This window comes from Clytia hemisphaerica, unplaced genomic scaffold (assembly GCF_902728285.1).
Source record: "Clytia hemisphaerica strain Z4C2 unplaced genomic scaffold, Clytia hemisphaerica genome assembly, whole genome shotgun sequence".
In the NCBI taxonomy this organism is placed as follows: domain Eukaryota; kingdom Metazoa; phylum Cnidaria; class Hydrozoa; order Leptothecata; family Clytiidae; genus Clytia; species Clytia hemisphaerica.
In genome coordinates, this window is record NW_027103334.1 from 185,630 (window position 1) to 196,610 (window position 10,981).

The 10,981-nt window shown below is 34.7% G+C and overlaps 1 protein-coding gene across 1 annotated transcript; it reads right to left on the reverse strand.

Annotated features, from left to right (window-relative positions):
• Nucleotides 1-891: 891 nt before the first annotated feature.
• Nucleotides 892-5,426, reverse strand: LOC136816552 (follistatin-related protein 1-like). Its single transcript, XM_067072897.1, has 10 exons — nucleotides 5,191-5,426; nucleotides 4,742-4,771; nucleotides 4,255-4,282; nucleotides 3,840-4,079; nucleotides 3,509-3,568; nucleotides 2,952-3,154; nucleotides 2,505-2,655; nucleotides 2,128-2,191; nucleotides 1,692-1,738; nucleotides 892-1,190 (listed from the first exon to the last, which is right to left on the reverse strand). The coding sequence occupies exons 1-10, from the start codon at nucleotides 5,194-5,196 to the stop codon at nucleotides 1,156-1,158; spliced, it is 864 nt and encodes a 287-aa protein (XP_066928998.1). The 5' UTR covers nucleotides 5,197-5,426; the 3' UTR covers nucleotides 892-1,155.
• Nucleotides 5,427-10,981: the final 5,555 nt, after the last annotated feature.

The following is a 10,981-nucleotide window of genomic DNA, read 5'->3' on the forward strand; positions in this document are numbered from 1 at the left end:
TTTTGTGAAGGAAAATAAGAGAAAAATTTCAAGAACTATCTACCAATAATAAACTGACAATCTTGATGTTCTTATAAAGCTCGGAGACAGAGATGGAACAGCAATTAACTGAAAAGACAATGCTGCACATATTCCAGCCGCGGCTTTCTTATACTATGATCAAAAGATCTGTCAAGAAAATGCTATTATTTAGAGCTTAAGCTTAAAAATATATCTTTTTGTGTTCTGAAAAATTAGAATAGTCAAGGGTCATCTCAAATAATGGATAGAAATGCTAAAAACTAAAAATGATAGAATTTGAAATCGCAAACATCAAGAGGTATTTCCACTCCATTGGTATTAAGCTTCTCATTTCAACCCCATCGGAATCTACAGGGTTAGTGAGATAGGGGTGTAAGTAGGTAATCTTAAGCATGAAGCATAAAGTTTTCTAAATCTACTGGAGAAGTAATAATTGACACCTAAAATCATATCGAGAGATTTTTAGGGGTTTCTTTTTAAGTATCTGATTTTTTCTATAAGCATAACGTTATAAGAATGCAGGCTCAGTTTTTGGTACCTAAACAATGGGTCTATTGTTTAAGAACAATAGAATGCTAAGCATAATGCATGCCTGACATAGGAGTGGACACTTGCTTATGAAAAAACATGCAACGCCAAGATTTTCTTCTACGATTGCCATGTCAATAAAACGTCATCAAAAATAAATTCATTTCAAAGACATTTGATCCTTCATGAAGGGGAAGGAAGAAAGATTTTTTGGGTCAGTAATAATAAACTGTCAAACACCAAGCCAGATCGAATTCTTTATGACACTTGTTAAGAAAAATTTTGTTTCGTCATCTACCCTCTAAAAATGACTTTTGAGGGTTGAGGAAAATGCTAAAGAAATCAGGAAAATTTCTTGAATATTAAAGGAAATAAAAGAATTAAATGTTAAATTCTTATAAATATCAAAAAAATATAAAATCTAAAAAAAGTATACTGTAAACTTTATGTCAACGGTTTGTCAATAGTTATATCAAAGTTTTTAAATCATCAAAAATGTTACAAAATGTCGAAAGATTTAACCAATTTTCAAGGTTATCAAAGTGTTTTGATTTTATACAGAGCGCTGCGTTTGGTCTTTCGTGTTATCAACCAAGCCAAAGCATTTTAAAATTTTCGGAACTTGTTCCTTGAGCTGTTATCTAAAAATGTAAAAAAGGATTTTGATTTGAGAACAAGTCCCATAAAATTCTGAACGCTCTTTTGTCACTATCCATTTGCTTCAATGCTGCAATCAAAGATGTGATTGTTGTGTCCTAGAGGACTAAAAAAACTAACCAGGGTTTGGACGAAAACAAATCCTTAATTACTTTTAACAGAAACTGTTTGGATCTACAATAGCCAAAAAACCTTGCTTTGACTTTTCTACTATGTTGGCGGGAGAGCTAGATAACATCACCTATACATCCCTTCTCATAACGTTAAATGAAATGACACAATTATAAACTTTTTGTTGAAAAATCCTTCGTCTTTGATGTGAAATAGCGAATTCCCCGTGTAAGAGAATTATAAACCAATCAAAACGAAAAGACGGATTCAGCCAACGATATTTTGTTGCCAAGTTTCCTGGTTATGGCCACAACAAAAGCCTGAATCAATCAAATCTTCCTATGTTCTCTATAGACAATAACAAAATGACTTACCGTTACAGTTGAAACGTGTGCATACCCAATGACCACAAGCGCATTCACTAAAAAATAACAAAAATACTTCAATCAACTTTTGAAGCACCCCTGTCTCCCCTGTGGAACCTTTTCCAAAAGTGGGGATAAAAAGTTCTATTGAAATCCCAATGGGGATGAAAATTTTATTGTTCCAAGGTTAAAAAATCCAGTTGGAATGGTTTTGGAGTGCAATTTTTAAATATGAATGGGGATGAAGTCAAAGTCAATATTTATTTAAGTGGGGCTTTAATTCCAGGGTATTTTTCCCACAAGGACGAAACTTGTGCCAAATCTTCCAGTGGGGCTGGAGTGCTTCAAAGAACAATAGTAGTTCAATAATACCTATTTCCTCGACTGTTACAAAGAACTATGACCAGACTATTTCACGTTCTTAAGATTTCAACTGAAAACTTACCAAGTATTGCAGTTGAAAGGAACTTTGTTGCCATCTTCATAAATTTTGCCATTCAATTCACATCCTATAATAAAAGTGCTGAACTCTTAAAAGATCTATATAAACATTTCTAAAAAGTAATTTACTATTTCAACGCTGGAGCTGGAGCTGCAAACCACCTATTCAAATAAGGAAATATTCGAGCAGCATTGGTCCCCACCATCTAATCTTTACTGTTTTCTCTCTGGGGTAGTGGATCTTAAGCAATTATGAACCTATGAGCTAACATCATTCTTGACATTGATAAATATTTAAGTACTTGCTACTTTTGGAAGCTCTTGAAAGAACTGAAAACTTAAATCTTTCCAAAAATGTAATATTTCGAAATCTTGTCTTACGTTGGTGTGGTGGTTTGAAGGTCGGGTCAAGACATTTGTGAAATTCTTCGAATTCCAATTTATAGTTTGAATTGACATCTGTGATTGCGATTAACTCACTTAAGCATAGTCCACGAAGTAATGGGTTGCTAGTTGGGTCTTTGAATTTGAGCTAACGATTGAAAAAAAAAAAATCTCAAAATTTGCTACAATGTACTTTTAGCACTTCTGTAGATTTTTGTAAATTTCCAGTTTTCACCGGCTGTTACTTTTCACAAGTAAGACAGAGACTAAATTCTAACATAGGAGAAAAAGATCAGTCAATCTAGTTTGTTAAGGAAATGACATGATATTCGACTTCTAACATTACATCACGGACTCAACAGTTGATTGGTTGTAAGTGACGCAAAGTCAGTCAATACGTTACTTGCAACCAATCAGCTGTTGAAGACCATCATGTTGTGCTACCTCAGATTCAGCCATGTCTTTTTCAACCATCTTTACAAACTCCATGGTGTCCAACATCTGGTCCTCATCAGCGTCAAACATGTGGAAATATTTGAACAAGAGACCTTTGTATGAAACCGTTTCCACATTTTCCTCAACGCGTGCTTTGATGAAAGTAATGATGGCTTCGCGGAGGTTGTTGCGCTCTTTTTGTTTACAAACAACTGAAATAGTCATAGGGAGAAATCGGTGTAAAGCTAACTGAATCTGCTTCATCGGTCTACGTTTGAATTAGCCTAGTTAACTAAGCTCGTATTCACAAGACTAAAATACACAGCTTGAAGCAATATAGTTTTCTGCCCTTCAAAAATTTCTATATTTACGGATTTCGAAGTTTGCCTTGGAGTGTTTATTCAGTCATAACTTACCATCAAATTTATCCTACTGACTGAATCTACATTTACGCTACATTTAAATTTCCAGTACAGAAGTATTACAAGTTGTGTACAAGGATCAGGATTCTATCATTTATTCATTGTATTGGATTTCAACGAACGGAAGGACGACATCGATCATACCTGGTTTTGGTTTTGAAGATTTTTTGATACTCTTTGTTTCTTCTTTTTCAATTTCAAGAGCTAAACGAAGAAAAATTTGAATAAAGCAGAAGTAATTCTGTTGGTTGGAAGTAGTATTTTTGGTTATCAAGTATCGTCATTTTGTCTTTGTCTTCATGGTGTAAAAATTTGAAATAAATGGAGATTGGACCTCTTTAGTGGTCCTTGAAATAAACTTCTATAAACTCTTGGTATTTGGAAAGTTTTGGTAGCTTTTCAGTGATTTAGATTCCTTTGAGGTTCAGGAGGTTCAATCAACATAGAGTCATGATCTAAAAATTTACTCTCTCACCTTTTTCGCAAGTGGTCGGTGCAACGAATTTGATAGATTTATCATGAGAGTTTTCCAATAAGCATGATTGTCTGAATAATTCACAACGATTATCGAATGTTGTCATTAGTGTTCCATTGCTTCCACATACGGGTTGATAACCACTTTCACATTTTTCCATGCATTCGCAAACTGCTCCTGTCTTCTTTTCAACACATTCTTGCCCTTCAGCGCAAAATATGTTGTCGCAGGTTACCTTGTCTGAAAAAAGATACATCGTATTTAGCTTTCATTTATTGTGAATATATATCTATTTCAGACTGTATGCGAGGAAGCAAACATTGTAAAACTAATATTTTAGTCTGATAAAACTTTGAAATATTTGTAGTAAATATTTGAAATGTTACAGAATGGAACGAAATCATTTTAAAATTACCTTTTGCTGCAAATAGTATTGGTAAAACCTATAAATAGAATGAAATATTGCTTTTGCATTTTCTGAAAGGGATTAAAAGGATTAACGTAGTTGGATTATGAATAAATTGTTTGGTTTGAAAATCGTGACAAATCTTGAAAATATTTGAAGATGAGTTCGCTTTGTAAAGCCTCATAATATGTGGTGAGGATTTTTCTTCAAATATTTTAAATATAGATAAGAAAACCATAACAGACAAGTATTTTTCTAAAAATAGTAAATATTGGTGAAAAAATAGATGATTTTTTTCTATCAAAAATGTTATGCAAGTGGAATTCTAAAAACGGGATGTTTTCACACCTTATATTTTTGAAACCACAAAAAGATCTCTCGAAAATATGAAAGATGAAAGAGCAATGTAGCTATCTAAGAAGCTCACAGAAATTATCCCATAATAGAACTAACCATCAGAACTAATATATTAAGAAACAACAAAGTTTAGACTTACCAGCAAGGACGATAATATCACAATTTGGGCCTAAAATGTGAAAGTGTTTCAGCTTTAGGTAAGGGGTAAGTCACAATCTCATTTCCACTGCACAGTCAGCCATTATCAGTTTCTTATGCTTACTTGATGGCGTTCATCAGTAAAATGTAAATAAAGACTGAGATACACGGGGACGAGCTTGGGTAACTCACTGACAATTAAAAATAAAAATTGTAAATTCTAGATATTTTCTAATCCCTTGAATGTGATATGTAGCAGTACAATGTTGAATTTAAGTTTCAATCCTACTCTAAAAAATTTTTTTGGCATGAATCAAACAAAGGAAAAATTTAGCTCCATCTTTACGCAAATTTTTAACTATTATAATTAGAAACCTTAGAATCACAAAGAACAAGAGCAAAGATTCGTAGTTGTAGTAGTAGTACTGTATAAGATTTTACTTTTCTTACCTTCATTTTCTTGATGAACTGCACCAAAAGATTGACAAAAAAATCTGCTGTGTTGTTGAAGTTCCTAGGGTGCCCCTTTTTGCAGAGATGTTGTTCGCAAATAAAAAAAATGTAAATGAACAGTGACTGTTTATAAGTTTATCAAACAACCTTTATGAAAATGAGAAATATTTCATAGAGTGTCCCTTATAGACAAACAACAAGTCTGTAATCTTTATTATCCATTTATATTGTTTAAAGAAGAATGATTTTGACCACGGCGTTATAATCTTTGAATGAAAGACATCTCGCCGAGGTGATGACAAAATCCAAAACACTTTCGTTTTCGTCCAAAAAATGTTTGTTTACATTCCGCCATTATAGAAATGGGAGTTCTTCGATTTCATCCGCCCAAAAATGAGGGCGTTTCTTACCAAAACCGGAATTCTTGGAAATTTTGTGAAGGGAAAACGGAAAACGTAAGATACAAACCTCCGAAATGTGATCCTTATCTCTGATCCCGTCTTTCTCTTTTCTGTCTGTCTGAGTTTCTGAGTTTCTCATTTCTGACTGAGTTTTCATACCTGTCAATCATTTGACCATCAATTTCGACCAGTCTAATTTTCGCACCGAGTGGGATTCGAACCACCACCAAAGAAAGACCTTCGGATTCGGAAGCCAGCGCTCTATCCCTTGAGCCATCACCGCACAGAAGAGTTACGCAATTCATAACATTTTATACCAAACTGGCAAAATATGTTATTATAATATGGGTAAAAGTACCCCTTTTATAACCTGACTGAAATTCGAGCCGTTACTAGCAACCCTGCGGGGCCCAAGGCGCCGAGTATGCACCCGGCACAGTGACAAGCCGTTACTAGCAACCCTGACCTAAACAATCCCAAACAGCAAAACCCCCGGAAAATTTAAAATGTCGGAATGAGCAATGGCCGATCACATTTTGGAGGTTTGTCTTTTATGTTTTCCAGGGAAAACACTTCTTCTGCTTTGTTTAATTTTTCTTCTCCATTATTATATATATTATATATTCTCCAGTCTTCATCTGGTAAGGTTTTTTCTTTTGTTGCTGTGTTCAATGTTTTACCTATCTACTACATACTGTAATCCATGATCCATGCATCAGCTTATCACAAGGACCGTAAAACTGTGAATTTAAAAAGTACCTAATATAATGACCATGACTGGGTGACACTATAGTGTGACAGACAAAAGCATCCGGCAGGCGAGTGGCCTTGATGAAATACTTGACAGAGTGAGGGCGGCCAAAAGTGGTCTGGTGGTAGGTAAGCCAGATTTATATATTAACTTTTGTTCTTGAGGGTCATATTATTTGGATAGGCAGGATGACAACTATATTGTCTTCTGAAGAAAAGATTGATGTTGTTCCCAAATTATTTAATATTTTCCCCACACCTTTAAATTTGTTTTTCAAATACTTGAATTTTCTTTTTAGTGATTCTCGTATTTCCTGTCTTTTAATATGATACTCACATTCGATTTCGGTGGGGCATTTCGTTTGAATGGAATTGACCTTATACCGTCAACTGCTCTAACTTGGGACTATCTGACAAAACCAGGGGGTACGGGGCCATTCAAAAAGTACGTTCGTCCAAATTTCCCTATTTTCAGACCCCCCTCCCCCCTTGTTCGTCAGCGTTCGTTTTGAAGTACCCCCCCCCCTTTGTACGTTCGTTTTTATCTCAAAATTTTTACCCCCCCCCCCCCCCCCCCCCGATTTTTCGATTTTACTCTAATTCACGAGTGAATAAAATTTGATAGAAACCTTTCAAACACATGTTTTAGTAAAGAAATGTTTCAAAAAAAATTACTTTTTCATTTGAAGATAATTGGAGAATTTAGACACTTTGGCAAGTTCAAAGAATATGATTTTAGCGATTTTCTTTAAATCTTATCGCACCTTAAGTTTTTGCTCTCTAATTATCTACTGTAATTGCTAAACAATTATAACATACACAATTGTTTAGGGGATTAACAATTATCTTCGGTTATCGATTCAAAGAAAAAATGTAATTAGGAGATAAGATAGAAAAAGATTTTTCATAGACTAAGTTAAAAGTCACGCTTGTGACAAGCACCCCCCCCGCAAAAGCGAACGTACACAGATCGACTTGACCCCCTCCCCCCGTTCGTTTTCGTTCGCTTTTTTGCTGACCCCCTCCCCCCCCTCGGCGACGAACGTACTTTTTGAATGGCCCCTACAGAGGCAGGGTACTAACCCGTAGGGTACTAAAACTTGATTTTTTACTAAATTTTTGTTTAGTACCACCCACCCATATTTAGTACCGGGTACTACTTCATTTTTGCTGTAAAAAATACACCACCCCTAAAATCTTAAATTTTACAGATTAGATCAAGAGAGGGGTACTATTGTTAGTTTTTCAGACTGAAAATTGACAGATAATTCAAGCAAACTATCAATGATGGAGTCAGAAGCTTTTGTCCTTTGATTTTCATCACACACTTCTTGACCATTTTGAAAGTTTTGTCTTCAAAAAAATTTCTCAAAATGTTTTTCCCACACCTTTAAGTTTGGTTTTCAAATACTTGAATTTGCTTTTTCGTGATTCTCGTACTATTTCCTGTCTTTTAATATGATACTCATATTCAGTTTAATGGAATTGACCATATATCGTCAACTGCTCTATACTTGGGACTATCTGACAAAACATGGGACGGCAATTCGGCCACCATTTCACCGAACCTCCAAAGTCATTTGATTTGAGTTAATGAAAGACATATTAAAAAATACATGATTTCTCTTTCGCACCAAGTAGGTTTTTAAATCGAAATATGAAAAAAATCCGTACTGGAACACACACACGCGAACGTGTCTGGAACGAAGAAGAACAAATTAGTGGCAAAACAATGGAGCGTTTGACGTCACTCGCGCGGCAAGTTACTTACTGGTTATTTGTTAATCCCATCGGCTGGGTGATGGGCGATAGGCAGGTAGGTGGCGGGTGTTTTCTAATTGTCCAATCGGCATTCGGTCATTTTGAATGAAAACAAAAAAGTTAAAAAGGGCGCTTTATCAGTGAAAGTTATTGTGACATGTTATATGACAGAAAGTATGATTGATAAACTTGGTGGAGTTATCAAAATAAATTTGTTGTCAAAGATATTTAACAGTAAGTGAAAATACAGGCCAGATATCAATAGTCCCATGTTTCGACCAATCGTCCCAAGTTGGAGCAGTTGACGGTATACAGGAATCCCCAGGAATCCCTTATATTTTCATTTTTTCAGGATATTTTCTGTGATCCACAGTTTTGCCAGTTGATTTGATTCTTTTTGAGTAATAGTTTTGTCAGGAGCATGCAGTTTAAAGAGTAGCTGTCTAAACCCATTGTGGAAAAATCATATTTTTTGTTGGTGTCTGGAATATGTTTGAGTTTGTTGTTGAAATATGTTTACAAAAGTCTCTGATGTTGAAACTAGAAAAGTCACGTTTGATTTGATTGTTCTTTTTGGTTGGTTTTATTTTATTTCTTGTGCAGTTGGAATCGTGAGAAAATTGGTGGTCAAAAAAAAAGAGGGTATTGAGGTATACATTAAGTTTCCACTGAGGCATTCATCTGAGATATCATTGTAATAAAAGATGTTATCAATAAGGGTGTGTGTTTTACCGTGAAGTCAGGTAACTTGCATCAGTGGAGGGAAACTTGCATTGCCCTCAAATGAATGACCTGGCTGGTCATTAAAATACAAAGTTAAATCAAAACAACATAGTAGAATAGAGCTGGGAGCGGAGCTGCATGATTCAATTGTTTTGAAATTTTGCTGCTTTGGTTGGTCAGTCATTTGATGGCTATGCAAGTTTCCCTCCACTGATTGATGCAAGTTACCCGACTTCACGGTACCTGTGAACCTAGTTGGTTGGGTTATCATATGGAGACAAAGAGGTAGTGAGCATACTGTCGAAGAAAAAACCAGTATTTGTATAGACTCACTACGAAGAAAGTGGATATTGAAGTCACCTATGATAATGATTTTCTTCTCCCTTTTGATTTTGTTGAGGACCTTTTCTTTTATGTTTCAGTGAATTCTTTGACACATCCTTTGGATCCTGTAGACCACACCAGCCAGTATATCTAATTTCAAGAAATGAAGTGAACTGTTTTTCTCGAAAGAAAGAAAATTTGGCATATATTTGGTGCAGCTAGTATGAAACGCAGGTCACAGGTCACAGGTCACAGGTCTTTGACACAGATCAGCCTAAATTAATTAAAAAAAACAAAGGAAAGTATAGACATGACTCTTCATACAAAAATTACGGGAAACACATATTTGGATTTTGTACCCTATGCTGCACGCAAGCACTTCAAGCTAAAGTCCCGCAAAAGCGGGACAATAATCTAGTTTTTTGAAGTTCGAAAAAAAACGCCACGTAGAAGATCTTTCAAATTCAGTATGTGAATAGAGCAGTAAAAATGCAACTTTTCTATTTTTCATTTTTTTTGCAAAAGTGCTATGAATGAAAATAAAGGGATAATGATAATTGAATACTATCCACTAATGATCCGCGGCACTATCGTAAAGTTAGAATCGCTTCTTGTACTCTTTGCTTGAGAAAATGATTGACAGATTTAAGTTTTTCATCCATGCGGGAGCTCACGGGCGTTCTGCAAGGGTTCTGCAAGCATTCTTGGCTCAATCCTCAGACCGCGCTAAAATGGTAGACATAGCTGTGACAGATCATTTCGATGGAAGTTGTTGGAAGGCTCTTGACAGAAAATCCTTTGTTTTATTGTCAATGATGACAGTGCCGTTATTAATTTTGTTAGATCTGACATATTGATGTTTGTAAGTGCACTTTATACTTTTGATTCCCATTGAAGAATCATATTCTGGTTTTCACTGGTTTTCATTTTATTAGATGCTGTTTTAGAGCTTTAGAGCTAGCCTGAAGGAAAGTGTTTGAAAAACACTTGTTATTGTCAAAAATATCACACTGAAGGTATTTTATTGATCTAGAACCTTTTTAAAGGTCAAAATCTTTCCATGTGCTTTCACTTTCTGTGCTGTGTATAATGCGGACCTGTAATACTTGTATTTATATATTACACCTATATCACAAATGTAATAAGAGTTATATTTTTACTGTTATATATATGTTACAAAGTATAGTACAAGTGTTAAATAAGAATATTAATATCACCTTTAAACAGCCCCCTGACAGGGAAATAGCTATTTGACAATCCAGTATCATATCTCATTATATCTCATTATATCTCCTGCATCACCTTATGATATGATTTAACAAAAATTTATGAAAATAGCGCCAAAAAGATTATATTTTATAAATATTTGAATAATTCTGATCCCCTTATTTGTTTTTTTTAATTGTAAAATGATGTCGCTATCTTTGCATGTCTAAAACAGCTCTCTTGAAGCACTTAATGTTTTCAAAACATGTCAATATATAATATATCCACTCGCACTGTCAGCATCCTATTGAGCATGAAAAAAATATTTTGTTGTAAACTGATGTACACACCTCATATATTTTATGATGATGTCATTATTTATATAATTTAAAAATGTCTTTGTCAATATTTGGGGTCACTTTCAAGTTGATGATTTGTCCTTTAAATCTTAAATACAGCACATTATGTATACAACATTTCCATTAACATATAATATTTTAAGAAAGCTATGAATTATGTTTTACGGTCTATAGTTTGTATGACCTGTGACCTGTCGTGTCAATTACCTGTGACCTGCGTTTTAAACTAGCCTTATTTGGTCGCAGTAATTCACCTCCTGCTAT

Coding starts and splice junctions, on each gene's coding strand:
- LOC136816552 (XM_067072897.1), bottom strand. Junction 4,283..4,741: donor TGATATTATCGTCCTTGCTG/GTAAGTCTAAAC, acceptor TTCTATTTATAG/GTTTTACCAATACTATTTGC. Junction 3,569..3,839: donor ACCGACCACTTGCGAAAAAG/GTGAGAGAGTAA, acceptor TTCTTCGTTTAG/CTCTTGAAATTGAAAAAGAA.